Genomic DNA, 27,176 nt, shown 5'->3' with positions numbered 1-27,176 from the left:
GTACCTTTCTCTCTTCCTTCTTCACTATTCTGCCGCCCTTGGGGCCGGGAAAGAAATAGGATTGTTTTTCTTTCGCCATACCTTTTCCTAGAATCCCGAAGCGACACGAGAGTCCTGAAAGGGGGGGAGTCTTTCTCGCCCTTTCGCAATTGCTAATGCGTGGTCCGGAGCCCGAGAAGGCGCATAGAAGCGGGCGGTCGGCGGCGGCGGCCAGAAAGGGTTTCAAAGGTGCGACAAAGAGCGGCTCGGGATTGAAAGGGACGAGCGAGCTGGCGGGCGGACGGGCAGGCAGGCAGATGCGCTATGTAGGCGTTACGTACATTGATGAGGATGCAAGGTAGGAGCTTCTCCCGGGTTGTGGTGTCAGAGTAGGCCCTCGTGGTCATTAGGGACGGGTGCCATTCTGTTTCTACCGCATTACCTCCAGGGCTTCACTCTGACTTGAGATCCTGCCCTTTACAAGCTTAGCTCGACTACATCTTCTTAGGCTTAGAGCATCCGTCTCTCCAACGAACGCCTTACAAGCCCAGCCAGTCTTCTCCCATCCTACAAACCTTGCCCTCCTCACTTTCCCCCTCCCGTCTGTGATCTCCAAGGGATTTGGTGAGTGCAGATCGGCCTTCGCTTCGAATGGAAGCCTCGTGGGTGGGTGGGTCAGTCAGGCAACCTAAAGTCGCCGTGGGGGGCGTGGCCACTGCCAACCTCCCACGTCTCCCCTGGTAGCCTGGGCGTGCCTTGGTTCTGCTTTTCCCAGCTTTCACGCTTTGCCAACAGCCGAGGGTCGGGAGATGAAAGGGGAGACGCGCCTTGCATCTGCTCTGCGGGAGGGCTGATGCGGGGAAGGACAGGCAGACGGACAGACAGACGCGGAAAGTGGAGTGGATGGATGGACTGCCGAGGTGGGTGGACTGACCTCTGCGATATCCATGGCTGGGGAAGCAGCAGGCGGCTTCGATGCGGGGGCCCAAGGCGGGAAGGGGGGTATCAGACCAGACAGGAGGCAGGCAGATCCTCGCACAAGAGACAATCAGCAAAGACGGAAGAGTGTGGCCTTGTGCCCAACTCTGGCTGCTGCTGCTGCTGCTGCCTCGCTTGCCTCCACGATGGTCCCCCGCATCCCCAGGCCCTCCTCCCATCCACCACCCTCGTCCGTACACAGGGCACATCGGCCGGAGAGGACCAGGCCAACGTCATAGCACCATCCCCCACTCAAACTCAGTCAAGCCCTATCACCCACCCCACTCTACTCGTCCAGGCATTTCTAACTCTGTCTCTTCTCTCCTTTACACTCACACTTTGCTCTCCTGCCTACTCTACCCACCACTCAGAATCTGATCCGTGGTCGTAGCACATAGCATAGCTCAACAAGACAGCTCAATTCATAAAAGCCAAGAGAGCAGCATCAGTCCAATCATTCACCACATCCACACAGCATCTCAGCAGCCCCCACTCCCCGCACACACATCATGGTCAAGGAAATCGGCCAAGCTGCCGTCAAGAACCCAGATGGTTACGTAGGTGAGTCAGAGATCCGGACTTCGCCATGGTGTGAGCTGTCCCCCACTCGGTGAGCCCTCCATGCATCGCTCACACTCTGCTGCATTCCCTTCCCTCTCCCTAGGCAATCTCACCGATGAACAGGACAAGAAGCTTCGTGCTGCCTGGAAGCAGTATTTTGAGATCCTCGACAAGGCAAAGGGAGACAACAAGAAGGGCGGCGGAGGCGGAGGTGGAGGCGGCGACGGTGGTGAGGAAGTCGTAGACGACCCCAAGAAGGCCGGAATCTCCAACGATGACAATGCCAAGGAGGAAGCCAAGAAGCAAGAAGAGCAAAAGGCACTCAATGAGCTCACCGAGCAATACGGCACCGACGCCCTCAGGGACGCCTTTTGGAAATTCTGCAAGCTCGACGACCCTGACACTTGCGTGCTTCGCTTCATGCGAGCTCGAAAGTGGGATACTGACCGAGCCATTGCCATGTTGGCTGGCTGCATGAAATGGCGACTGGACAATGACATCGAGGGTCTCGTAGAGGCAGGTGATATTGGCAATGACAAGAACATTGAAAAGTTCATCGAACAACACACTTCTGGTAAGACGTACGCCTTTGGCGCCTCCGTCGAAGAACATCCCGTCTGCTACATTCACGTCAGGAAGCACTTTACCAAAGGTCAGCCACCCGAGACGATGCAAAAGTTCATTGCCTACCAGATGGAGACGTTCCGGCTACTCCTTGTCCCACCCAATGACAAGGTCGTCCTCTTCTTCGACTTGAACAACTTTGGTCTCAAGAACATGGATTGGTCTGCCATTCTCTACATTGTCAAGTGTCTAGAGGCCTATTTCCCCGAGTCGCTCCACACTTTGATCATCTACAAGGCTCCTTGGGTCTTCAGTGGTATTTGGAAGATTCTCAGCCCAATGCTAGACCCCGTCGTGCGATCAAAGGTCGTCTTTATGAGCAAGCCCGCTGAGTGCGAGCATCTCCTCCCCGCCGATCGCCTCGTCGAGGAGCTTGGTGGAGACGTCGAATTCGACTGGGAGAAGCGATGGATTGAGCCAAAGGAAGGCGAGAACAGATTCCAAGACGACAAGGAGGAAAAGGAAAAGCGCTTCGACACTTTTATGAAGCACGCTGGCGAGTATGAAGAGGTGACCAAGAAGTGGGCGGATGGATCGAATGACAAGGAGGTTCTAGAGAAGCGTCGACTATTGGTCAAGAAGCTTCGTGTAGCTCAATACGAGTCCGACGTCTACTCGCGAGGTCGTACCCAGCTGCACCGTGATGCTACCCTGGACGGACAAGGCAAGGTCACTTGGTTGTACAAGCTCAAGTCTGGAGAGGAGATCCGCCACGTCGTCGGTCGACAGCACTGCTGTGCGGTGATGAAGCGCGAGATCAAGGAGATGGAAGAGGACAACAAGTCTTCGGAAGAAGTCGAAAAGAAGAGTTCTGAAGCCCTCAACAATTCAGACTGGGTCGCTCTGTACGGTTCTGAGGAGCTGGCGCAGAAGCTCGAAGGAGAGAGACTGAAGGACAATACTCCTGATGTACCAGAGGACAACTCCAAGGCCGTTGAAGTGGCCAATGTTCCTGCGGGCTCGGTTCAAGGTGTTCCAAAGGAGGGTGCCAGTGGAGGTGGTGATGAAGGAGGGGAATCTCAGGGTCAAGACGAGAAGAAGAAGAAGAAGGGAAGTGACGATGCAGAAGAAGCCGCTGGTGCTGGTGCTGCTGCTGGCGCTGCCGGTGGTGCTGCTGCCGCTGCTGGAGCTGCGTCCAAGAGCGGTGGAGAAGACTTCCACGACGCCCCCGTCGCAGAGAAAAAGACGATTGAAAAGGCCGTTTCTCGTGATCACATTGCAATGCCTCAAGATGAAAAGGCTACTCCTACCAAGGATGCAGACGCTTCCGAGTCCAATGGAAACGCCAATGCAAATGGCAACGGCAACGGAGGTAGCAATGGTGACAATGGAAAGAACACAAAGGAGACGCTCAAGCAGAAGACGGTCGATGCACCCAAGGACAAGATGGACAAGCTGGGATCCAAGTTCAAGGGAATGATGAACAAGGTCAAGTGAAAAAGAAGAAACAAGACCCGCTCGCTCTGCCCTCGCTTCCAAGTCCATCACTGTGTGTTGTGTGCCCCCTCCTGTCATACCCGTTTCTCGACCGTGTCCATTGACCGACGTCCTGTTCCAATTGCCACGACGAGAAGTACTGTGTATCGCTTACTTTTATACTAGCTCAAATGACAATTCCTCGCGATTAAAGAAAGAGATTGATGGTGGCATGCGAGTCAATGTGGTGTCTGCTGCAATTCACGTAAAGAGAGGTCCGTCCGAGCGCGGCGGGACAACGGCCGCAAAAACAAAATCAAAAAAGCTAGCTGAAGCACGTTTCGATCGTGCGACCTTCGGGTGTGATATGGAAATATGAGCCCGACGATCTTCCGCTGATCTATTCAGCTATGAAGAACTTTTGGTTCCGCTATATTGTACATATACACTTGATCAAACCCTCGGCCCCCCTGACCTTCGCGGCTCAATCCCAGAATAGTCCACACCCGCCTCGGCTCGTGTGCATGCTGTCCGCGTTGTATGCCAGTCCATCACTCTTGTCCTTCACGCTACGACTTCAACTTCCTTGTCTCCCACCGTCTCGTGCCCTTTCCTCTTCGGCTCTCGCCGGACTTCTCATCGTCACCCATCAGCAGGGCTGCGCATCTGATCTGCTGGCTGCTGCACATCAGACATGGCTCTCGATGACGGGAGAGCCAATGGCAGTAGTGGAGAAGCATCTGGAGCGGAGGTCCAGGTGGACACCTCACAGCAGCCGACAGACGCTACCGGCCCCGCTACGCCAGCTCCTCCGTTGCCGGACAAGCTCGATGACTTTTCGGACGCTCAGGAGAAGATGAATGACCTCTCAATAGAGACTGCAGGCTCCTCCGCTGCCGTTACGTCGGACAGGGCCGCGCCCTCCAATCTGGCCTCGGCCATTGCTCCGATCACCGATACCACGGACGACGATGTCGAGACCTTGAAGGCGAAGCTTGCGGAGCTGAGCAACCAAGTCTCTGATCTCAACTCGAAGCTAGTCACGTCGTTCAATCGCGTCTCAGATCTGGAAGATGACCTCTCGGAGGCAAAGGAGAAGGCCATGACTGGGACTACCAGGGTCGCAGAGTTGGAAAAGGAGCGACAGGAACATCTTGCCGCTCTGAACACTGGCCTATTGGTAGAGAAGGCACACGTCAGTTCAGAGATGCAACGTATGATGGACAGAGTCATTGAGGAGACGAAGCAGAGGGGTCAGGCGGAGAGCGACAAGGCCAAGATCGAGTCTGAGCTCGACGAGCTCAGCGCCAGTCTCTTTGGTGAGGCAAATCGCATGGTCGCCGTCGAAAGACTTGCGAGGGCTAGAGCGGACGAGAAAAGTAAACAGATGGAAGATCGCTTGCAAGATACTGAAGGGATCATGCTCGAGCAGCAAAAGGTGCTCGGAGACCTGCAGAGCCAATTAGACGCATACAAAGCAGCAGAAGAACACTCGCGAGTCGAGGACGACGAAGAAGGCGGTGAGATGCCAACAGTGGGAAAGTCCACCACTGCAGTGTCTATGAAGAGGCAGCAGACGAGCGCAGACACCAGTCCATATCAAGATCGCAGACTGCTGATGCTCGATATCGTGCCATATCAAGAGCTGCGCTCTTTTCTCGATCACCTTCGCAAGCTGCGTAAGTCCCTCGCTCCTTTCTACAACTACCCTTACGATCCGAGGAAGACGAGCATGAACCGTCAGCATTCACTGGACATGACGACGCCGAATCGAGCTTCTTCCCCAGCTATGGGCTCAACGCTCTCGGCTGTGGCCTCTCTCACCAGTCAAGGCTTGTATTCGGACTATCACCAAAGCACGGCTAGCAGCGTCACACCTTCTTCTCCTTTTGCGGCCGCCGGTGTGTCACGGCACAAGGACTATCCGACTCTGCCATCCAATTGTGAGCAGCTTGTTCACATTCCTTCTCAACTGTCACTGCCGTTTATCAAGAGGTCCCAGGAGGAAGATTCTGATCCCTGTCTACGGATCGACTTCGCTCCCGGTCTGAATTGGCTCACGAGGAGAACAGCGAACACTTCTGTGCTTGAAGGTAACCTGCTCATTGAGCCACTGTTTCCAGGAGGGACAATTGAGGATGCACAAGCAGTACGAGATCAGTATTCGAGCAGTCCCCCCGCAGCGTGCGCGATGTGCGGTATGCTGCTCGTCAATGTTCCTCTCCCAGGTGGCGAGGACGGCAAGTCAACGACAGGCACCCCTGACCTGCGTACAGTCTCAGGTTGGGCGAGCTCTGTAGCTGCGGCCACGAATTCCGCCGCATTGTCATTGCGAGAAGCTGCAGGATCTTCTCAAAAGGCGGAAGTCGGCGAGAAGCCTTCTCTAAAGAGCAGCAGGAGTGGACTTTTCGGATCTCTTAATGCTCTGCGTAGCAAGACGGGCAGCCCCAAGCCTACACAGCAATCGCAGCCATCCATCGGTGAGGTCGAGCAGGAGGCGACGGTGCAGGCCACCGCAACGCCCGCGGCTGCCCCTGGACCTATCCCAGCAGTGGACTTCGGATCACTGCCGATCCCAACACACATTTTCCGGATCTCGGAGAGCTCCAACGCTCGGTACTTACTCTGCCCGCATCACTGTCTTGTTCGTCTGAGAGCTGCATGCGCCTTCTGGGGCTACATCCGCCACATCGAGCGAGCGGTCGTGCTGGAGGGCAAGCTGGCCTGGGACAATGAGCAGGCAGCACCGCCCGCAGGCGGAGTGGTCAAGCCGCAAGCTCGAAGGGCTTCTGTGGCGCCTGCCACAACCACAGAGATTTCTGCTACTGACAGCGAGATGACAAAGGTCGATAGCCAGATCTCGTATGGTACCGAAGTTGCGCCGGCTGTGCCTCTTTCGGATGAGCTGCCTTCGTCCTCTCTCGAGGTGCCTAGAGGGAGTGGATCTATTCATTCGAATGATGCTGCAGGACAGTCGGACGATGGGTTCCACGACGCAGATGCAGGAACAGCGCCGCCCTCACCGGAAGAGACATTTGGAGATGCAGCGCCAGCTCTGCCGACAAAGGCAACAGCGACAGACGACACGGCTCAAGAAGGTGCAGTGGCGGAGCCAAGCACAGAGACTCCTTCGGCTGCCGAAGCAGGAACGTCAGAGACGCCAGAGGCGCCAATTGTGTCAGCCGCAGATGGTGCAAGTGCGGCCCCGTCACCAGCCCCGGCGGTTCCGCCGCGTCGCCTGCGACCTGTTCCATCCCCAGCACCAACAGCTTCTGCGACGGAAGGAGGAGGAACGCCAACGCTACCACCTCTCCCACGACGTCCCACAAATCCGCCTGCCGGTCATGCACCCGGTGCTGCTGCTGCTTCGGCTGCCACGGCTCTGCCTGCGCTCGCTCCTTTGGGCATTCCTCCGAGGAAGACGCTGCGCGTGGATGGCGTCTTGACAGGTGAGGAGAAGCCTCTGATTTGGGACGAAAAGGTGTACCTGGAGGTGCTGAGGCTGAAGAGGGTCATGTGGGAGGCTAGGATCGGAGTCAAGGAGGAGTAACGGAGTCGAAGGAAGAGAAGAGGGGCGAAGAAAAGGAACAAAGGTTGTGAATACTTCGATATGGGGTGGAGAATAACGATGAACATAGCTCAAGCGAGGTAGCTGTGACACATTGATATCTAATATTGAGCGATGATGACATGATGAAATTGTGACCGAGCAACCTCTGTCCTACGAGGAGCTGAGCGTGTAAGATGCGCCTGCATCGCTGCCTTCCCCATCTAAACGTACATCCTACTTGCTCAATAGGACGATGTAGCCCTCACCCCGACTCCGGCCGTGCCTATGCCCCTTCCACTACCCGTCTCTCTCCGCAATTCCTCTCTCTCGCCCCGCGTCCTACCAACATTCGTCGTCACACGTCCACTGCCACTGCCACTGCCACTTCCCGAACCTCCACCACCGCTCAATTGTGGCCATCGACTGTTGACGATACCCAGCACCAGGGGGGCGACGAGTGTCCTTGCGAAAATCTCTCCAAAGCCAAGACAAACGCCATTGATGAATGGCAGGCCTAGGTTGACAAAGAAGCTCGAGGAGAGAATGGCCAGACGACGACCCCAGCTGATCTGCGAAGAAGGAGAAAGGGCCGTCAGGATGAGAGAGCCCGTTGGGGCGTGCGTGTGCGTGCGACTGCCACCTCGTGACGAGGAGGACGTGATGCTGGAGGACTCCGACTCGGAATCTGATTCAGATTCGTCACCTTGCCGCCCTGTGGTACTGCCTTCCGGTAGAAGCTCCTTGGGCGGAGCACCCTGGGAGCCATAGTGAGATTGTAGGGTTGGGTCGTCTGCATGGCGGTGGATGAGACGGGGCATACCTGTCGAAGAGACAGTGGGTACTGTCTGCACGTGGGAGGTGCCAGAGGTCGTCTTGGGCTGATGAGCGGCGCCGTTGTCGTCATCCTCTTGGCCGTCATCGCTAGATTGATACCGATGCTGGTTCTGATGTTGGCGATGATTTGCTTCCTGCGCCTCAGTGAAGTCACTGAGAAGAGACGGCTCGTCCGGCGTAAGTAGTGCTGTGAGGCCTGCCCCTCCCGATGATTCTCTTGAGAAAGAGGAGGACGAGGTAGCCGCTCCTAGCGATGCATTAGGAGGTTCTAATCGATCGAACATGGGATGGTGGGGGAGGTTGTCGCCCCCGTGAAGTGCCGCCGATGAGTCACCTATCACTGTCGATGACGTCTGCTCCTCTGTACCTGGCGAATTCATCTCCTCGATTGCTCTCCTAGTGCTGGTATCCTCTCTCACTAGCGGCAGTCTCTTGGCTACTCCCTCCCTCAGCTTCAGCACCTCGGCCTCGTCCATGGATGATGCAGCATCGTCCACCTGCCCTCTGAGGCTCGGACTGGCCATGTACTCGTTGAGATCCAGGTTGGAGATGACAGAGGCAGTCAGGTCTCCTCTATGAGAGGCGGTCCCCCGCTCGCTGACACTGCCTCTTGAGCTGCTGCCGCTGCTGCTGCTCGATTGTGGTGACAGCGAGGTACCTGGGAGGGTACCTTCAGTGTGGGCTAGGGTTGTGGAAGAGGTAGTAGCAGTGCTGGAAGATGCAGTGGGTGAAGCGCTGCGATGAGCTCGTGGCCGTAGATGAGGTGACGAAGGGACCTCATGGGGGGATTGCTGCTGCTGCTGCTGCTGCTCGTCCTCATCTTGCTGCGGGCGTAAGCTCGATGAGCCCGATGAAGACGCCGGGTCAGACATGGTATGGTGACAAGTTGCCTGATCTTGACCTTGACGAGGCTGGTGATGGGAATGTGAACAATGGTATCCAGGGGTGAATGCTGATGTTCCTAAGGGGCCTTTCCGAAGTGCGGATCGGAACTTTGCTCTTTCCGGCGGCAGCTCCAGGCGGGACCCTGATCTGATCTGTTCCGAGGTGTGCACCTTCCGCCCTGCCTTCTTACCAAAGTCACCATCACCATCACTTCGCTCCTCTCTCGTTTGCTACACAGCTTCTCTGAGGCGTCCTTGTCTCTTCACATTGAGGAGCAGGGTGTGGCCAGGCCGGATCACACATCGTGGCTGTGGTCCACTAGGCCCTTCGCCGTGCTGAGCAGCGTATCCTCTAGAGCGGCTTGAGACTCAGCGTCCACCTCGGCTCGTACCACAAGCCTCTGACGCCTCGTCGCGATGGGTGTGCAGGGGCTATGGTCTCTCCTCCAGCCGGCTGCAAGGCCCATCAGGCTAGAGGACCTCGAAGGCAAGAGGTTCGCAGTCGACTCGTCCATTTGGCTCTACCATTTCCGTATGGCCATGAGGGACAAGGAAGGAAGGACATTGGCAAATGCGCATATATTGGGCTTCTTCTGGAGGATCACTAAGCTCTTGCATTTTGGTCTGAGGCCGGTATTCGTCTTCGATGGAGGAGCTCCGGTGATGAAGAGGCAGACGCTGGTCAGTCAGAAGTTGACTTATGCCGCTAGAGAGGCCGCCCCGCTGACTGAGCACCTCTCCTTTCGCCGTCACCTATAGATCGGTCGTAAAGCTCGAAGGACCGGCGCCAAGGAGTCTCACGCCTTAGCTGCTAAGAAGCTTCTTAACGCTCAGATGCGTCAAGCAGCCCTGCAGCACGTTGCAGCCGGCCAAGGAGCAGGCCGTGATCAGAGAGCTGACAATGACGGAGACGAATGGCAAGATGAGGACACAGGCATGGGCAGCAATGTGGTCTACTTCGACGACTATAGCAACGAAGCCGGTCCGAGTAGGCCTGCCGCTGCTCCTAGAGCTCCAGCTTCGATGTCAAGAAGTCCCAGTAAGCAAGGTACGCTCAGTGCAAAATCTCCTTCTCCGGTCAAAGCCAAGAAGAACATCGACTACCATCGCGACCCTTACGCATTACCACACCTTGACAAGGACATCACCTCACTCACAGCATCCAGTGGTCGAGGAGAGGAAGGCTCTGGCGGGCCTCGAAGAGGACGTCGTAATGACTTTCGCTTCGCCACAGACTCGGAATTACGCCATCTCCTCTCCTCCATAACACCATCGGACATCGACATGTCCTCGCCGCTGTTCCGATCCCTGCCCTTCGAGCTGCAGTACGAGCTCGTCGGAGACATGAGAGCAGCTTCGAGAGGAACGTCCTACAAGCGTCTGCAGCAAATGCTCAAGACGTCTCCGACCGCCATCGATTTCTCAAGAGCCCAAGTGCTCAATTTAAAGAATCGTAATGAGCTAACGCAGAAAGTCTTTGAAGTGACCGACGAGATTGGGGACGCAAATATCAAGATCCCTATCAGGGTCGCTGGAGAGAGGAACAGAGAGTACGTCCTTGTGAGGAGAGAAGGCGACGAGACTGGCTTTGTGCTGGGAGTGAGAAATCAGCAGGGAGCCTCGAAAGACAAGGCCATCGTCGTTGGTGGCGAGCCCGAGCGGGTGGACATCTCTTCGGACGAAGAGGAAGACGACGTCGCTGGGCGCGGCAAGAGTCGACTCCGACAGGACGACGACGATGACGATGAAGACCTTGATGAAGTGGAGGTTCCCACCCTAGGAGAGGCTGCTGGGCCTTCGCGGCCTTCAACGATATCTCGCTCACCGTCCAACGCCTTCAAGGCATCCGATGCCAATAACCCTGACGTGCGTCGAGCGCTTGCAGAGCAGCTGCTTACCAAACGCGCCCAGGAGCATATTAGAGAGAAGATGAGGGAAAAGGGCATTATCAATGAAGACGAGATCTTGGAGGAGCAGCTCAAGCTTGCAAGGCAGCGCATGAAAGAGGGCGGTGGAAAAGGCGAGGAGCTCTTTTCCCCTAGGAAGTCAGGCCGTGCAGCGAAGACGGTCCGCACATCTGCCCAGGACTTGGATGTTGACGACGATGATGCCATCTCTTGGCCGGACAGCGATGCTCCCGAAGTCATCTCTGATGACAATGATGATGATGATGCAGCAGCTCGACAGCTGGAGGAAGACGAATTGCAAGACCTCGCTTATGCTCTGTCGGCATCCACCAGCAAAGAACCAAGGCGGCCCGCAGGTGCTACCACGAGTCAAAAGCAGCCTGTCACCGCGGTGGATTCCGATGAGGAAGAACAGGACGAATCGATGCTGGACGATGTAGACGTTCTTCCGGCAGTAAAGGTAAAGGACGAAGAGCCCTTAGTCAACTTTGATGCTGGAGCATATGCTGATCTATACGGTGGGCCATCGATCGATCCCACGCACAAGAGCGACGAAGACGGAGAAGATCTCGATGACCTCGAGCTTGTGCAGAGCCCAGCACCTGCAGCAAAGCTGTCAAAAGAGCCGTTGACTGCCGTGGATGATGTCGATCCTCTCGCCGTTCCCCTACAGAAGTCTGGTCCTGTGCTCGGATTCCGCAGAGCCGACAGACCTGGTCTGCGTGCAGGGCTCGATCCGAAGCTGTTCCAGCGAAGAAAGTGGTACGACGACGAGGCAGAAGCAAACGGCGATAAGGAAGCTATCTCGATGAAGGATAGTAGCCCCTCTAAGACTAGCGTTCCCTTCAAGCTTTCGCAAAGTCCAGCGCAGAGCCCGACGAAGCCATCTTCATTTCCGGATTTCGTAGGCGGCATGCCAAGCCCGACGAAGGCTGCTCAGATTCGTAGACAGAGAAGCGTGGGCAAGTTAGGAGACAATGCTGCCACAGGCGCTATCGGCTCGCCGTTCAAGCCAGCGTCTCCTGCTGCAAAGGCGCTCAAGGCCAGTCCCAAAGCCACGCCAACGAAAGTGGCACCTCCTCTCGCACCGCCCGTGGTTCGAGAAGACGGTCAAGGTCGACCGGAGCCACCTCTGGAGCCTCTCCCCAAGGGCGACGATCTGGCAGCTACTGAGATACTCAATGCCGAGACAGGTGTCGTGAGCTCGAAGCCTGAGCTATCAAAAATCGCATCTCGATCTTCTGTTCCCCGCGCTGATCCTGAATTGGAAGCCATCGATCAGCAAGTGGATCGTCGGGAAGCCGAATCGATTCCTGCTAGCCCCCTCAGCGTGGCGCCTGAGCAGGCTGTCATCCCCGCAGAGGTATCCGAATCCGGCGCTACAGACCAGCAGGCGAGAGATGCTGCGGGTGTCATCGAAGATGATCTTCGGCCTGGTGGTGGCGTAGAGCAGGCCGCGCAGCCTTCGGAAATCAGTCAGACTCAGGAGGTGCCTCGCTCGGCAGAGTCGCAAGCTGGCAGTCTGAAGGCAGAGAGTCAGCCGCCAAGGACGGAGCAGGAGCATGACGACAATTTTGGCGTAGACGGTGACGATATCGCCCCTCGATCACCCTCTGCCGAGCCAGAGCCACGCGGGCGGAGACAGTTGGAGTCTGATGATGAAACACCAATCGAATGGTCTCCCAGTCCCTCACCAGGCCTCCCTGCTCTGGGTCCTGACGGCTTTCCCCTCCCAACTGTGGAGGAGATCGAGGCGATGGATGCTGAATATGAGCAAGAAGCAGCCGCTCTCGGCGCCGATCAAGGAGATATTGCCTCTTTCCTCAGTCGCACAAAGGGCCAGGGCCTGCTCGAGGCTCAAGCTCAGATCGCTCGAGAAGTTGAAGCTCTGCGAGCTGAGCATGTCAACACGAAGAAGAGCGAAGAGGAGATCACTCGGCAAATGGCCAAGGAGATTCAAATGATGCTCCGACTCTTCGGATTGCCTTACATTACCGCACCAATGGAAGCAGAGGCTCAATGTGCAGAGCTAGTAGCTCAGAAGCTCGTCGACGGAATCATCACCGACGACTCCGACGTCTTCTTGTTTGGGGGAACAAGGGTGTACAAAAACATGTTCAACAATAACAAGGTCGTCGAGTGCTTCCTCCTTTCTGACCTCCAGAGAGAGCTTGGGCTCGATCGGGAGAAGCTGGTCAGGTTGGCTTACCTGCTGGGATCCGACTACACCGAAGGTCTGGCTAGTGTTGGTCCCGTCGTGGCCATGGAGATCTTATCCCTCTTCCCGGGCGAGGATGGCTTGCTGCGCTTCAAGGAGTGGTGGGTGAAGGTGCAGAGCGGCAGAGACACTCCTCAGGACACGAAGGGAACGACGATGCGAAGAATTAAGAAGACGCTTGCGAACAAGGTACACCTGGATGTCACCTGGCCCAATCCTGCCGTCCTCGATGCTTACTACGAGCCAGCTGTCGACTCTTCGGACGAGGCCTTTCAATGGGGTCTGCCAGATCTGGACAGCTTGCGGACCTATCTTGCCGAGTACCTGGGCTGGTCGACTACAAAGACGGATCAGTACGTCGTTCCTGTCATTGAGGCCCAGAGCAGGCGATCTAGAGCGAGAGGCAATCAGACGACGCTGGACCGCAATGGCTTCTTTGACGTGTCAGGCGGTACGGGTGTCTATGCCGGTAGGACGCTGCCCAAGTACGGGTCTTCGAGACTGCAGAATGTTGTCAATGGCTTCAGACAAGCAACCCATCAGCAAGCCAGCAAAGCCGCAGGCGGCTCTACTGGTTCGGCGAACAAAAGGAGCAAGAAGCCTGCCAAGCGACAGCGGAAAACGACAGGTCAAGTCGAGAACGTGGGCGAGGACGGAGAGGGCGATGACGACGTCCAGATGCTCTCCTCTCCGCCTGCTGAAGCTGCAGGCGATGACTTTGACCTGCTCGCCTTGCCGGAAGAGGCCATCGGCAAAGCAATGGCGAACAGGCGACCGATTGTGCGTCGTGAGCAGATGAGACTCGATGATGGACAAGCTCAAGATGAGCTGGATGCCAACATCGCAGCTCTTGAGGGTGCGCCCAAGGATTCAGCGAACGCGAGCAGGCAAGAGAAGCCGAAGAAGACAACAGCGTCGAAGAAGGACGCGGTGCCTGCGGTTGAAGCGAGCGATGCTTCGGCCGCCGAGGAGAGCGGCGAATCTGGCGAAGAGTTCGTACCCTCCGGCTCTAGTAAGAAGCGAAAGTCTGCAAAGGGCAGCACGAGCAGTAGAGGTGCGCGAGGAAGCGGTCGAGCACGTGGGTCTGCTAGAGGCGGAGGGCGGGGGCGCGGTGGTAAGAGCCGCGTCACTACTCCAAACGGACACGAAGGTGCCAATCCGGATGGACCTCAACAGGAAGGAGACGGCGCTACGACTCCTACGGAAGCGACCAACAGCAATTCAGCTGCGACTGCTGCTCCTGTAGCGCGCGCTCGCAAGCCAGCCCGAGCCAGAGGAGCTCGCGGTCCTCCGCGCCATGCCCAGCTTACAGCAGCGAGGAACATGAGACTGGACGGTCCGCTTCCGGAGAGCAACAGTGCTCCACTCAGGCCAGAGACGATGCGGAGGAGCAGGTCCAGTAGTTCTTCCACTACGACTGGCGCTGGAATTCAGAGCAGACTTGGTACGCCTAGAGCTAGAGGTGGGTCGAATGGTGAGGCAGCAGGTTCGGGTGCTAGGGAGAGGATTGAAATTGAGCTGAGGAGCGACGATGAGGAGTAGCTGAAGGGAGATTTGACTTGACTTGACAATGTATTTCTAGTGTGTTTGCATGCTGTAACGGAAAACCCCTCTTTGCCCAATCTAAATAGTCTCTTGCTACGATTCCGCCTGAGTAGATCCTTCCGCCGCTGCTGATCCCAGTATGCCCGCCTCCCTCAGCACACCCACCAATTCGTGCCTCTCTCCAATCGCATACCCCAGCGTCCTCTCCTCAAACTTGACTCCCATCTGTAATAGATCAATGATATCATCCAGCAAGTGTGCCTGCCCCACAATGGCTCCCTGGTGCGAGGTATAGTCAACGCTGAGGACATGCACATGCAAGTGGTAGTAGGAAGGTTGGTAATGCACAAAGCACCTCAGCTTCCCACTAGCTTCCTCCGGTGAGGCTCCCAGACCAAAGTGTTCATGGGCTACCTGCGCTGCTCCTTTTTGGATCTTGCGCAAGAGGGGAATATGGGCGACGCAGAGGGAACGGAGAGAGCGGAGAGAACGATCTTGCACTATGCTTATGAGGTAGAGAGAGGAGAGGGTGCGTCGGTCCCACTTTAGGTCTGGAAGAATCTGCTCGGACAAAGGGAGAGTGAGAGGATGAGAGATACGGCGAGTTCAAGAGGTCATTGACACTATTCGAGCTTTCAGGCCTATAGGGCTTCAGACTCACCACGAAACCCGTCACCGGATCCTCGTCCCTAAAAAGAACATTCTCCTTCTCCTTCTTTCCTTCGAGGATATTGTACACCCAATTGATCCTCGCAGCCGGCTGTCCCTCGATCCAAGGTCGTACAAGACGAGCGTACATCTCTGGCGTCTCCCGCACAAGGATCTTCTCCTGACGCTCGTACTTGCTGATATGTGCAGGCGTGGCAGGACGGATGACGTTGATCTTCATGTCCGCGGGGACGGAGGTGGTGTGACCCTCGGAGCGCCAGGCCATGAGCCAATTGTACACGTCATTCTGGCCCAGCCGGACCAGCTTGGATAGGTGCTGCAGCGACTTCGAAGTCGAGGCGGTCGAAGCTCCCTCTACCACATCTCCCAGATGCTCGAAGAAGGCCGGCTCAAAGTGAGTCTTTTCCAGCAGGACTACGGCCTTTTCCTCTTCTCCTCCAGCTTGTTGCGGCGCAAAGCTTCCCAATAGAACGGCACTGCGGGTTTTGGCATCTTGATCTAGGACGCGCTCCAGCTTGAAGCCTGCCAAGACGGATGTGGGATCGTCTTCTTGCTGTGCTGTCTGCTGCGCAGCGAGGGGGTTGCTGTCATGTACAAGAGCTCTGCTGGCTGTCTCCGGTCCACTGCCGCTGCTGCTGCCATTCGCAGCCGCCTGTGCAATGGCATGTGTTGCGCTCTGGTCTTGCTCTTGTGCCATGGCCTGGTGGTGTGCAGCCAGGCTTGACCTTTTGCTGCCTCAGTGTCCACTTCGACTTGACTCCGCTTAGGCAGATATGCTGAGTGGGCAGAGGTATGAAGCTCTGTATGCCAGTCTTTGTTCGAGCTTGATCCGGTCCGGCGGATAGCAAGGTGCGCTCACGTCTGTCCCTCTTTCCGCTTGTCAGGCAAGCTTCCACACCGGGAAAGGCAACAGAGGGGAGCAGCAACGTACTTCAGCCTGGCACGCCGATCGGCTCAGAACCAGAGGTGCTGCAAGCAGACGATGTGCTGCAAAGGCGAGGTGTGCCAAGTTGGGGTGTAAGTGGTAGCGGAACCATGCAATCTCTGTGGAGAAGCTGCACTTCGGGCACAAGGAGGCCAGTGCGGAGTTTGGTACGCAGCAGGCGGAGACGCCTTAACAAACAATCGGCACGGGGGTCGTGAGAAGAGACGCCGCCTCCTGCGTACAGGCAGAAGCCAGAGTCTCCGGTGGAATTGTGTGGCAATGTCTTCTCTGGAGCTTGGTAGGCTTCAAGCGGTATCAGACGGGAGTCGCATCGAGCTTAAACACCCTTACGCAGGCGCGTTCCGACGGAGATGTACGCGGATCGCAACTTCTCTGCAATGGCGCTGGATAGAGTAAAGCTTCTAGGGACATCAACGAGAAGATTATGGGCGGGCAGTATTGTTTGTTCCTGCTCATCGCCAATTTCCTTGGGTGCCCAGACTGTTTATCTGTCCAATTCTGCCTGCGCCTCTTGCGACGCTTCCCTGCTCAAACTATTGCTCAGTCGCTATCGAAGAGCTGGACAAGTTGACTGCTCGAGGCATATAGCATTGCATATCTCTGACTCTGTCAGCTCAGCTTTTGTTGGAATTATTCTCATGCTTAGCCGGAACCAAGTCACACTTCATCTACGCTCAGAATCCGCGCACCTTACTTCGGTCGATACAAGTACTAGCATGCTAAATGGCCCAGTCTTTGTCACTTTTGGTTTTTGTGCATCCGAACGTGCAAGTCGTAGTGCAGTAGCGCGTTTCTTATGGGTAGGCGGGCAGAGTCGGGACGGAAGCTCGGGGCAGCGCGCGCGCTCCTTGCCCCCCGCGAGGCGTTGGCTGCCCGGGGCACGGCAGGCAGACCTTCCGATGAGGCCTCGGGAGCGTCGAGGGCCGCCCGCCATCATCCTCCCTCGTTACCAGTCGATACCATTCTTGATCTCTCCCCCCCCCCCCCCCCACGTCGCTCTACTCGCCTCTGTCCAGCATGGTCCGTCTCACCCCCTCCTCTCTGCGTCTCTCCACTCTGCCCCGCACTCCCCTCGCGCGTCGTCCCATCTCCTCCTCTGCCCCCCTCCGCGACCAAGCGAGCGCAAAGGCCTCCGAGGTCGGTAGCAAGGCAAAGGAAGCCGCCCAACAGGCTTCTAACAAGGCATCGCAGGCTGCCGAGAAGGTTCAGAGTGCCGTACCTGGTGGAGCTGGTGGAAAGAGTGCAGGAGAGGCAGCTGACAAGGCCAAGGGAGCAGCAAAGGAGGCTGGAAGCCAATTGAGCGGATATGCAGACAAGTTGAGGGAGATGGCCGGACCCATGGGAAAGAAGGTGCAGGGCATGCTCGGTGGTGAGTAGCAGCAGACCGTACAGGCGCGATTGGGTTCAGATATCAGCGCACAGGAGCGGTTCCTACCTACGATTGCTGTCGCTCGTCCGGCGGGTCTGAGAGCGGTACGAAATGCAGCCGTGTCCGATCGCACTGGGCGGAACATGCTAACACCTTCTCGCGTCCACCTCCTTTCTAGGCTACGCCGACCCTCTCATCTACAACGCTCGCTTCGTCGGTGCGGTGCTCAAGCAAGTCTACATTGCCGAGTCCCTCGCACCCCCCAAATCCCTCAATGCCCTCACCTCTTCCTACAAGACCCTCTACTCGCGCGTCATTGATGCAAACTATTTCCCTTCGCTCATCAAGAGTGGAGAGTGGAAGAAGGTGGGAGTGTATGCAGTTGAGGCTTATGGAATCTTCACAATTGGCGAGATGGTGAGTGGGAGTCGGAGTGCGGCCAAGGGGCGCCATACCTCGTGAGAAACTGCAGTCGAGCTGACTTGCGGCCCTCGTTCTCCGCCTTCTTCCCGCCAGCTCGGTCGACGATCTCTGGTTGGCTACAAGCTGGAGAAGCACGGAAACGCTCACCACTAAACGCTACCGTGTCAATTCGGCTCGTGTCGAATCGCTTCGATGTGAGCTGCTCACCCCTTCTACATTGCTTTGTTGGGCAGAGTCGAGATAGGCTTCCTGCCACGGCAACCTTTGCAATACAGCCATACACAGCATGATTCGCACCGTCAGAGGATGTACAGCACGTGCGATCGAGATACTGATAGATTATTGGGGCCTCTTGCTTTTGGTGCCGACAGGCTGGATACAGCTTCGCGCCTCTCCAACACCCGCACCACGTTCCCTAATTGAGATCGAGCAACTCTGTCTCCTTGCTATTCCCTCCGCCACTCCAGCAATCCCCACTGTGATTGTTTGCACGCCCGCGTTCCTGCTTTGCCTCCTTTCCCCTCGCTTTCCTTACAGCATCTGTAACATCCTCAGTGTCAGGGTCAAGACGAGGTCCAGCGCCCCTTCATCCTCGCACACGACTGCATGTACACTCTCCAGTGCCTTTTCACAGGCATTCCTACCTCCAGGTCCCAGCACAAAGGCTGCCTGAGCTGGTGCATACCTGAGTACAAGTTCCCTCGCCTTTTCTTCACTTTCAATCCGCTCACGAGCGCTACGTGGTGCTCCCTTTTGGTAGTGCCATACCGGTTCGGCACCTGTGCCCGAGGAGGGAGAGGACCAGAGGGTTGTACGGACTCTAAGGAGGCCCTTTGCGACGGACTGCGACGCCAGAGCAGAGGCGGTACCGTCAAAGGCAGACACAATGGCCGCTGAGTAAGATTGGCGCACGACGCTCTGCAGTAGCCGAACTACACCTCTGCGCATGCTCCAGGCGCCGGTGAGGGAAAGAGCCTCGTCTGCGAGGGCAAAGATGGAGGTGAGGAGGGCGTCGAGGGCTCGTGGCGAGAGGCCTTGCGAAGATTTCGAGGCTACCGCGGATGTCGTCGAGACGGGCACGCCTGAGGAGCCAGTGGAAGCTGCAGCAGCGGGCCCACCGCCAATGTCTTTTGGAGGAGTCGGCGTGAGGTCTGCTGCTGATGCCACCGTTGGATCTGTGATGGTTGAGGACCTCTCTTCGCGTGACTCATCCAGTCCACTTCCAGACTGTTGTCGAGCCCGAGGTGGGGTGGCCCCTTGTTGCTGCAGCCCACTGGCAGCCGCTTTCCCTACCGCCCCTACACCTTCTACAAATCCTTTTCCAAGGTTCTTGCCCAGCTCGACTCCACTGACAAAAGGATTAAAGACCTTTGCATTGGCAGCAGCAGCCGTCGCTGCTCTGCTGCGATCCGCAAACTTCTCTACAGGAGGCAGGCAGGCCAGCTCGGGGTTGCTGAGGAGAGCAGCAAGGTAGCCTTCGAGATCGGCGCAGAGCATCGCGCTCGTCTTGCCTTTAGTCGGTGGGAGAGGAGGGAGCTCTCGCAGACCCGAGGAGAAGCGTCTCAGCTCCTTGTCCAGCGTGAGCAACTCTGCCCAGCGTCGAACGAGGACGAAACCGCCGCCTCCACCAGCATCGGCGTCGACGGCGCAGATGAATTCGAAGCTGCGAACGTCGACCTGGGCATTGGGCCTCTCGACGTTGGCAGAGATGTCTGTAATGGACACCTGGATCGCTGGAGCGTTCGAGGAAGCGCCGAGGAGCGATTCGGAAGCATCGCCATCTGCGTCTCCATCGTCCTCGTCCAGATCGACGAGATGATCGATGATAGGTTGGCGTGGCTTCGGCGCTCGAAGGATGGAAGATTCATCGCTAGTATTCGGGCGAGGTGGCGGAGTGGGCGCTGTACTCGTGACGGTCGGTGCTTGCGGTGCTCTAGTTGGAGTGCCCGTCACCGAAGACGACAATGGCGTTGCATGCCCCTGACTCTGGCTTCGGCTGTGAGGAGGGGGCGGAGTAGCAGTGGCTTTCCTCCTCGGCTCATAAGCCAAGCTAGACGTCATCGTAGGAGGTTGAGCAGGTGCAGCGCTCGTCTTGGCTCCTTTAGAGCCCCCGAGCCTCTCGCTTCTGATGCGCCAAAAGGCCTCGTAGAGCGTTTGCAATCGTGCCGTAAGATCCGCATGGACAGGGTCCAGCGCCTCCCTCACCGTTCCCTCCTTGCCGTCGAAGCCTTGTGGGCCAAAGCCCAACTGAGCAATCGCACGATCCAGCGTGCGTACCAATGCCTCAGCCGTGTTGCCATTCTGGGCCCCACTGGATGTCGCCGCAGCTTTCAGACCTTCCCGAGCCTTTGACAAGATTGTACTGGCGTCTTCGCGGAACATCTCAGCTTCGTAGCCTGATCCACGAGGTACTAAACGCTCAATTGTCCCCAGGCCGATCTGCAGTCGCAGTAACTCCTCTCCCTCGCCTGCAACCGTCAAGTGGGACACTGAAGAAGGCGGTGTCTCGAGGAAGGATTCGAATGCATCGTACAGACCTTGAGGGTCCTGACGCGAGAGAACTGATGAGAGAGGGGGGGCGGGTGGCAGGGAAGAGGAGGAAGGAGCCGCGGTCGAAGTCATAGTATTGGCGGATCGTGAGGGTAGAGCAGGTGGTGCCATCGATGGCGGCTGATTCGGGCGGGATGGTGGGCGAGGAGGTAGGAGGGTCGTCGCTTGAGGCTGCGAGGATATGACAGGCGACGCACTACGTCCTATTGCGGGACTTGCACTCGTGCTGCTTCTCGAGTGGTAGTCGCCCGAGGACCGAGGTGAGATCTCGTATGGCAGGGAGGAAGTCATGCGAGGGGGACCAGGTGACATAATCCGGCTTACCGGGCTGCCACCCAAGCTAGAGCCGGGTGGTGATCCCGTCCTCCGGAGACTTGCTCGCAGGCTCTCTGGCAAGTTCTCACCATCTGGTGAATTATTACTGAGGTTTGGCGGCAGGTTGGAAGGCCAGGCAGCTTGAGACGCCATCAGATCCGTCAAGTCATCCTTGCGGCCCTGCGGCTGCTTCCTCCTGACGGCATTGTGCTGATTCTGCAAGACCTCCGGGTGCGTTGATGCTCGATCCACTGCGGCTGGGTCTCGTTTCCAGGCGGAAGTGGGGCTTTGATTCTCCTGCGTCGAAGGGTCTCGATAGGATCCGCCCATAGGACGTGGGGTATTCTCACCTGCCAGGATATCTCCCACGCCGCCCACGAGAGCGTCAACTCCTCTGCCTGCTCCCTTGAATACTCCACCGAGTCCCCCTACAACTGCTGACAGTCCATCTGCTGCGTCAATCGAGCGGCGAGAGACCGGATCCGCTGCGGAGGCTCGCCGTTCCATGCTTGCTGACTGCCCTCCTTGACCGGCTCCGGTCGAAGGCCTTCTGTAAGACTGATCGACAGACTGCGTCCCTTGGGCACTCCCGACCCTCATCGTCGGAGCGTAAGTCCGAGGCTGCTGCCCTGCTGCCGCAAATGTAGGCATCATGGGCGAGTCAGCCCTTGAGGGAGGAGAGGAGATGGTATTTCGATCCGGCAGAGGGAACGAAGGGCGTATACCGCCTCCTGCGGCCGAGAGCGATCTTTCTGGGGCGACTGAGCCAGGCCTTGAGGGAGGCGCGGGCGGCTGTTGCTGACCCATGGCGGTCGAAGGAGGCCGGGGTAAGCTTGCTCCCGCCTGCTTGTTGTAGGCGCTGGATCCGGGCCTCATGGGAGTATCCATCGATGAAGGAGCCGAGGCAGCGTCAGCAGTAGTAGTCCCACCTCCTGCAGCGGCAAGCTGCCCTTCCTTCCACTCGACCAAAGTCCGATTAAGGAAGTCTGGCTCGCCAACAGTCAAGATGAGATTCCAGAGTTGTTTCGTCAGAATTTCCGTGAGGACCGCAAAGACGAGATCTGACTCGCGCTCATTGGGCGGTAGATGTCTCTCGAAGAAGGATCGCATGGCAGCTCGTAGGGAGGCGATTCTTTCCTCGTTGCTATTCCAGTGACCTGTACCACCCCTCCTCACGGCGCTGGCGGCATTGCGATCTCCTGCCTGAGCAGCAGCATTGGCTATCCGCTTGCGCCTGATGCAAGTCAAGAAGACTGACGAGCCGGTGAGGAGGAGCTCCGTTGCGACGTCTACGGAGTGAAGATTGGTGGTCAGGGTCCGCGTCCAGACCGACGAGGCAAAGTAGTCCAGTGTCCCTCGGACGGAGCGGGGAAAAGAAGGGTAGCCAAAGGAGTGATGGGTGTACCAGCCCTGCACAAAGTCACGTATGGCAAGGGGGGCCAGCTGGTCCATTGCGTCTTTGAGATGCGGAGGTAGAGGGGTCAGGGAGCTTCTCTCATCGCTCGAGGCTCTGCTACTAGCGCCCCTGGTTGTCTGCCCGACTTCTGAGCTTTCCTTCCCTGCCTCACCATCCTGCCCGGCTGACCGAAAGGAAAAGGCAGTGAAGTACTTGGCTGGGTCCCAGGATCCGAACCTCCCCTCTCTTCCGTCGCCCTCTGAAGTCCGGCTTCCTTTGCCTTCGGCTCCAGTGATGCTAGGAAGGTCCAGAAATGTCCTCACATAGGGATTAAGGAGCAGCGTAGCGGATGTCGCAACGACGAGTATGACATTGAAGAAGCCTGTGCGGAGGAGGATGAGAGCTAGAAGAACCGCAATGGCCGTCGTGATGTGGCTCAGCGAGAGACCTTCCTCTGACGCAGCTGCTGGAGTAGGAGATGAGGATGGGCTGTCTGAAGGAGTGATGGTCACCAGTGGCTCATCGGATGCTGTCTCCTTGGACTCGGCTGGCGGAGGAGGTGTTGCCTGTTGGGGCGACGAAGGGACGGAGGAGGCCATGGTGGGTCGCGTAATAAGGAAGCTCGGAGGAGGCTGAGCGTGGTGAATCCGGGGTATCTCAAGACTACGGCATTAGAGGAGAGTGATAGAGTGCTTCAGGTCAGAGGTGGGATGATGGGATGACCTCTCAGGCAGGCCAAGTAGTCTAGGCAGGAAGCTCGGGAGGAAGGGAAGGTATAGACACGACGTGTGGAGCGGAAAGCGAGGCCCCGCTTGGACTGACCCTCGTGCCGAACCAGCGCGGGAGCCCGGCTGAGCGAGCCCATCGTACAAGTGCTCCATGACGGATTCTCTCACGCAGAGGTAGAGGACAAGTAGACATGGTGAAGTATTAAAACCACTACAACAGAAGACAACAAAGCAGACGACGACACTGGAGGAGGAGTTGAGGGCGAGAACATAGATGGGGGGCAAAGGAGAGAAGAGAGTGACGATGCTTGACGATAACATCAAAGGAGGGAAGCCGAAATGGCCTCCAGCCAACAAAGCAGAGTAGAGAGGATCCTATCATGGAAGCTTCTCTGTGGGTATGGACAAATCTTCTCCAGAGACCAGGGTGCTGTCGCAAGAGCAAGGAAGCGTCCAGAGACATTGGCAGAAGGAAGGACTGCTACATCTTCCGGCCCTCGCGGTTCGGCTATGAGCACTCAGAAGAAGAAGCCTTGCATAGCACTGAGACCCTGCTGTAGCAGTTGCTGTGCCACATCCACTTGTCCGCCAGTGAACCAGGCCAGAGCACCCACTCCAGCGGCTGCAGCCACACTGAGAGCACCAGCGCTCGTGGCGATCGGCCTCCTTCGAGCCACCCTTGTGCCTCTGCGAATGGATCGCGAGACAAAGTTGACACTGGAGTCATCCTCCAGTGGGTCCAGATCGGCAGTCGGACGCTGGTTCGACGCACGCCGCTTACGAGACTTTGCGGCAGCGGCATTTGGCGATGCCTTTGTCGACTGGACTTCCTTGGCCAGCTCCCTGCTCTTCTTGATCTGCTCATCGATCTCATCCTGTGTCATGCCAACAGCAGGCTCGATGGTAGTGGTCGTCTTGGTGACAGTAGTCTCCTCTGTTCCATCGGCCTTGACAGCGCGCTTCGTGCGAGTGCGGGAAGCCTTGCCAGGGGTAGAGGTGGCAGTCTCTTCGGCTCCACTCTCCTCAGCAGCAGCGGCCTTTGTAGTGCGTGCACGCTTTCGAGTGCTGCCTGGGGTACCTGGAGTCTTGGTCTCGGCTGGGGCAGAGGGAGTGGCCGCGACGGCAGCAGGGGCATTGGGGTCTACAAGCTGAATCGATTCACCAACCATGATGGCTTGCGACTCGATGAGGGGCTTGGCGTAAAGGGTGAGACCATACTCCTCGGCGATGGGCAGAGCATCTTCGCATGGCAGCCAGGTACCTTGAAGTCGTACGCCCGTGCTGCCCTCGGGCAACACCTTGCCAGGTGGGGTAGCAGTCTCCTCTTCTCCCTCCTTTGCCTTCTTGGGGCGTCCCCTCTTTGGCTTCGCGGCGACGAGACCGCCGTTAGCTCGGTCGGTGTCAAAGCGTCGGTCGAGGTAGGCCATTTCCACTCGCTCTGCCTCTCCATCTGCGTATGGGAAGGCTAGGCGGAACATGGAAGATGCTGCAATGGCGTTGGTGTCGAAGCTGTAAGGGTGGGCGGGGAGTGTGGTAGGTGATGTGAGGGATATGGCCAGGGTGAGCATCGTGGGTAGGGACAGGGAGCTCGGGGCATTGACTACTCACCGCTTGAGGAGGAAGCCATGGTCGCTTCCGTTGACAGTGTCTAGCTTGACTCGACCAATGATGATGTCCCTGGAAGCGAGGCAGATGTGACGAAGGAGCGTCCGTCAGTATCTGCAGGCGCAAACGAGTTGAGCGGTACACGTCTAAATTCTGCTTCCGCAATCCCCGAGCAGTTGAAGGTATCGGCGCAGGCCGGCAAGCAGCCGTGTCGGGGTAATGGAGAAGCAATGGATGTGTAGAGGACGCAGTCACAGCAATCTCAGGACTTTGATCGGTGTCAAGCATTCCTTCGACGCCTTTGCCATAGCCTCTGGGCGTGTCTGGACGTCCAGCTGGGGCTCCGCCTGCCTTGGCCCCGCATGGACTGCATAATCACAGCTGTGCTTGGTTGCGTACTCACTGTTGTTCCCTCCTGATGGTCTGCAACTTGACTTGTACCGGCTCTCCGGGCAGCTTGGGGTTCCTCTCCGTGGGCAACGCGGGTCTGTCGGCGTCTGACTTCTTGGACTTGCGAGCTCGCGTGGAAGATACGGACGCGTTGGATGCTACCGAGCTGGAGCGCGCCCGGCGCGAAGGGGTAGATCGTCGTGGGGTGCCAGGCATCGTGGAAGTCTGAGGAGTGGCTCTCTCAGATGGTCGTGCGGGGTGGGGAGCGGTACGTGACAGTCCACCTGGGGTTGAGGTGTTTGTGCTGAGGTGAGATCAGACGATTGATATGGCAAAACACGATGGCAAAGGATCACAGGCGACTTGGCGGGGCGGGGCAGCCACGGCCTCGCTCCTGTCCCTCAGGCGGGCGGGGCGAGGCGAGGCGCACAGCGTAGATCAAGACCAACAGCGCGTTCAAGCCACACCCGTTCCGGTCACGCTGGCAACACGTGTCCCGCTCACGACCGTACACGCCATGCTTTGCTTGACGCTCAAACCCCTTCATTGACACCTGAGCAAGCACCTCCCTCCACCGGTCGTACGGTGTGAGAGTTGAGCTGACAGCGCGCAAAGGATGGCACAGAAAGCGGTCCGCGCGAGACGTGAGCTTCCCATCAGACGTTCTAGAGCATCTGCAAGCATGTAGTGCTACCCAGAGATAGTCAATACGCGGCGCTCTCGCTGGGCTCTCCTCTCTCTCTCACTTTGATGGATATACTGTGACGAGTCGGGCAATGGCAGAGGCGGCGGCGGGCGGCAGGCGGCGGCTGTGCCATTCCACTGTCCATCTCTCGATCAGTCGTCGTCGCTTAGGACCTCGTCGTATTCCATCTCCGCGGGCGCCGACTTTTTTGACCCTTGTCCTGAGCGGGCGAGTGACGTCGGCTGCAGATTTTTTTGATTTGATCCAAGACAGGAGACGGAAGTGGCGTGCGGCATGCGGGTCTGCCTGCCTGCCTCGCCCTGCCTGCCTCTTTCGGTGTATCCCGGCCAAGCTTTGGTCCGCCGCCTGTCCAAGGGGCTCCTTCACTTGAAGAGTCTGGCCCAAGTCATGGTCCCACTCGTGCATTCAGAGGCCGATTACGTAGGAGTTCCCACGACGGGCGTAGGCATCCGGTATATAATCTAGCGAAGGGCAAAAATGGTGGTCCGGTACACGCCCCCCTTCTCCCATCATTGCATCCGCATCTTAATCTTGCCAGTCACCCGCGTTTCCATCAACTAACATGGCCACTCAGACTGTAAGTGCTTGGATGCAGCCTCTCCGTCGTGATCGCGCTCGAAGCTCTGTCTTACCTTTTTTGCATTTGCTATCGCTCCTTTCCACGCTAGGCTCCCACCACCAATGGCGTAGACGCCGGCCAGGCATACCCTACCTACGACCAGAGCGCCGCTCCTGCCGCTTCGGCTCCACACGAATCGGCCGCACCTGCCGCAACCGAGCACACTACTGCCTCGAATGTTGCGCCCACCACCAATGGCTCTGCTCAGCACTCCGGTGCGTCCGCTGCACCTGCTGCTGCCGCCGCTCCCGCTGCTGCCCCTGAAATGTCAGCCAGCGAAAAGAAGAAGTATGAGAAGCTGATGAAGAAGGAGCAAAAGGACGAGGAAAAGTCAATGTCGCATGCTCTGAGTGATGCCAAGTCGTCTGAAAAGGCTGCTGCCAAGGCCAAGAAGGCCGAGCAGCAAGCGCTCAAGGTGAGTTAGCGCATCGAGTTGGCCTGGACTCGAGTCTCGGCAGGATCGCCTTGGTATCGCCTATTCTGATCGCTGATCCGATCGCCTTCCTCTCTGCCCCTTCGACAGCGCCTGAACAAGTGCACCAAGGAGGAGCACAAGGCAAACAAGAAGTTTGAGCGTGCCCAGACTGCTCACCAAAAGGTCCTTGCTGACAAGGAGCGCCTTACCAAGGAGCTGGAAATCAAGAAGAACAACACCCAGGCTACTTCCCAGACCTACGAAAAGGCAAAGCTCAACGTCGACTCTACACGAAAGACGAATGCTTCGCACGCTCAGACCCGTGCTCAGAAGCAGTCCGAGATGGGCGTGTAAAGCTGAGGAGCTCAGTGACTTAGCATCCAAGAGTTGACGGCGCATCGTCTCTCTACATTGGCACTCACAAAGATACCGTAAAGGGGGGCTTCGATGCAGCCGGAACCCTCCTTGACTATACCCCCATTCGCATCGCGCAGGACAAAGAGAGTTGCACCGTTGAGTAGGCTTTTCTCGCAGGAGTCTCGTCTCGCT

General features: G+C 57.4%; 10 protein-coding genes across 10 annotated transcripts; 5 read left to right on the top strand and 5 right to left on the bottom strand.

Moving 5' to 3' along the window:
• Positions 1 to 429: 429 nt before the first annotated feature.
• On the bottom strand, positions 430 to 1,524 carry BCV69DRAFT_79180 (hypothetical protein). Its single transcript, XM_025495533.1, has one exon. It carries the CDS (start codon positions 1,164 to 1,166, stop codon positions 519 to 521), a length of 648 nt encoding a protein of 215 aa, XP_025345392.1. The 5' UTR covers positions 1,167 to 1,524; the 3' UTR covers positions 430 to 518.
• On the top strand, positions 1,467 to 3,579 carry BCV69DRAFT_301375 (hypothetical protein; the record flags this gene model as incomplete). Its single annotated transcript, XM_025494553.1, has 2 exons — positions 1,467 to 1,518; positions 1,622 to 3,579. The coding sequence occupies 2 exons, from the start codon at positions 1,467 to 1,469 to the stop codon at positions 3,577 to 3,579; spliced, it is 2,010 nt and encodes a 669-aa protein (XP_025345391.1).
• Positions 3,580 to 4,100: 521 nt separating this feature from the next.
• On the top strand, positions 4,101 to 7,370 carry BCV69DRAFT_285213 (hypothetical protein). The gene has a single exon (XM_025493320.1). The coding sequence runs from the start codon at positions 4,253 to 4,255 to the stop codon at positions 7,106 to 7,108; it is 2,856 nt and encodes a 951-aa protein (XP_025345390.1). The 5' UTR covers positions 4,101 to 4,252; the 3' UTR covers positions 7,109 to 7,370.
• Positions 7,091 to 8,888, bottom strand: BCV69DRAFT_285212 (hypothetical protein). Its single transcript, XM_025493319.1, has one exon. It carries the CDS (start codon positions 8,812 to 8,814, stop codon positions 7,351 to 7,353), a length of 1,464 nt encoding a protein of 487 aa, XP_025345389.1. The 5' UTR covers positions 8,815 to 8,888; the 3' UTR covers positions 7,091 to 7,350.
• A 130-nt stretch (positions 8,889 to 9,018) lies between these two features.
• BCV69DRAFT_285211 (PIN domain-like protein) lies at positions 9,019 to 14,599 on the top strand. Its single transcript, XM_025493318.1, has 2 exons — positions 9,019 to 9,507; positions 9,586 to 14,599. Exons 1-2 carry the CDS (start codon positions 9,244 to 9,246, stop codon positions 14,491 to 14,493), a joined length of 5,172 nt encoding a protein of 1,723 aa, XP_025345388.1. The 5' UTR covers positions 9,019 to 9,243; the 3' UTR covers positions 14,494 to 14,599.
• BCV69DRAFT_274062 (scavenger mRNA decapping enzyme) lies at positions 14,590 to 16,239 on the bottom strand (the record flags this gene model as incomplete). The annotated part of the gene is made up of 2 exons (XM_025491026.1): positions 15,158 to 16,239; positions 14,590 to 15,057 (listed from the first exon to the last, which is right to left on the bottom strand). The coding sequence occupies exons 1-2, from the start codon at positions 15,860 to 15,862 to the stop codon at positions 14,590 to 14,592; spliced, it is 1,173 nt and encodes a 390-aa protein (XP_025345387.1). The 5' UTR covers positions 15,863 to 16,239.
• Positions 16,240 to 17,383: 1,144 nt separating this feature from the next.
• On the top strand, positions 17,384 to 18,056 carry BCV69DRAFT_239923 (hypothetical protein; the record flags this gene model as incomplete). The annotated part of the gene is made up of 3 exons (XM_025489988.1): positions 17,384 to 17,480; positions 17,659 to 17,897; positions 17,997 to 18,056. Coding segments are annotated over 3 exons (396 nt in total), but the record flags the coding sequence as incomplete, so codon positions are not given.
• Positions 17,993 to 23,010, bottom strand: BCV69DRAFT_78970 (hypothetical protein). Its single transcript, XM_025495531.1, has one exon. It carries the CDS (start codon positions 22,761 to 22,763, stop codon positions 18,435 to 18,437), a length of 4,329 nt encoding a protein of 1,442 aa, XP_025345385.1. The 5' UTR covers positions 22,764 to 23,010; the 3' UTR covers positions 17,993 to 18,434.
• Positions 23,011 to 23,169: 159 nt separating this feature from the next.
• On the bottom strand, positions 23,170 to 25,250 carry BCV69DRAFT_285207 (hypothetical protein). The gene is made up of 3 exons (XM_025493317.1): positions 24,901 to 25,250; positions 24,501 to 24,569; positions 23,170 to 24,401 (listed from the first exon to the last, which is right to left on the bottom strand). Exons 1-3 carry the CDS (start codon positions 25,101 to 25,103, stop codon positions 23,411 to 23,413), a joined length of 1,263 nt encoding a protein of 420 aa, XP_025345384.1. The 5' UTR covers positions 25,104 to 25,250; the 3' UTR covers positions 23,170 to 23,410.
• Positions 25,251 to 26,120: 870 nt separating this feature from the next.
• On the top strand, positions 26,121 to 27,122 carry BCV69DRAFT_285206 (hypothetical protein). The gene is made up of 3 exons (XM_025493316.1): positions 26,121 to 26,170; positions 26,262 to 26,627; positions 26,736 to 27,122. The coding sequence occupies exons 1-3, from the start codon at positions 26,156 to 26,158 to the stop codon at positions 26,979 to 26,981; spliced, it is 627 nt and encodes a 208-aa protein (XP_025345383.1). The 5' UTR covers positions 26,121 to 26,155; the 3' UTR covers positions 26,982 to 27,122.
• Positions 27,123 to 27,176: the final 54 nt, after the last annotated feature.

The sequence above is a fragment of the Pseudomicrostroma glucosiphilum genome (genome assembly GCF_003144135.1).
Source record: "Pseudomicrostroma glucosiphilum strain MCA 4718 unplaced genomic scaffold BCV69scaffold_17, whole genome shotgun sequence".
Lineage (NCBI taxonomy): Eukaryota > Fungi > Basidiomycota > Exobasidiomycetes > Microstromatales > Microstromataceae > Microstroma > Microstroma glucosiphilum.
This window is presented reverse-complemented; position numbering and strand designations above follow the sequence as displayed.

Excerpts from the sequence above, each read along its gene's own strand:
- BCV69DRAFT_285212 (XM_025493319.1), bottom strand. The coding sequence starts at position 8,814 with ATGTCTGACCCGGCGTCTTCATCGGGCTCATCGAGCTTACGCCCGCAG.
- BCV69DRAFT_285211 (XM_025493318.1), top strand. The coding sequence starts at position 9,244 with ATGGGTGTGCAGGGGCTATGGTCTCTCCTCCAGCCGGCTGCAAGGCCC. Across the intron at positions 9,508-9,585 it reads TGATGAAGAGGCAGACGCTG|ATCGGTCGTAAAGCTCGAAG; the intron begins GTCAGTCAGAAG and ends CGTCACCTATAG.
- BCV69DRAFT_285206 (XM_025493316.1), top strand. Across the intron at positions 26,628-26,735 it reads CCGAGCAGCAAGCGCTCAAG|CGCCTGAACAAGTGCACCAA; the intron begins GTGAGTTAGCGC and ends CCCCTTCGACAG.
- BCV69DRAFT_79180 (XM_025495533.1), bottom strand. The coding sequence starts at position 1,166 with ATGTGCCCTGTGTACGGACGAGGGTGGTGGATGGGAGGAGGGCCTGGG.
- BCV69DRAFT_285207 (XM_025493317.1), bottom strand. The coding sequence starts at position 25,103 with ATGCCTGGCACCCCACGACGATCTACCCCTTCGCGCCGGGCGCGCTCC. Across the intron at positions 24,570-24,900 it reads ACCATCAGGAGGGAACAACA|GGACATCATCATTGGTCGAG; the intron begins GTGAGTACGCAA and ends CCTCGCTTCCAG. Across the intron at positions 24,402-24,500 it reads CATGGCTTCCTCCTCAAGCG|CTTCGACACCAACGCCATTG; the intron begins GTGAGTAGTCAA and ends CCACCCTTACAG.
- BCV69DRAFT_285213 (XM_025493320.1), top strand. The coding sequence starts at position 4,253 with ATGGCTCTCGATGACGGGAGAGCCAATGGCAGTAGTGGAGAAGCATCT.
- BCV69DRAFT_78970 (XM_025495531.1), bottom strand. The coding sequence starts at position 22,763 with ATGGCCTCCTCCGTCCCTTCGTCGCCCCAACAGGCAACACCTCCTCCG.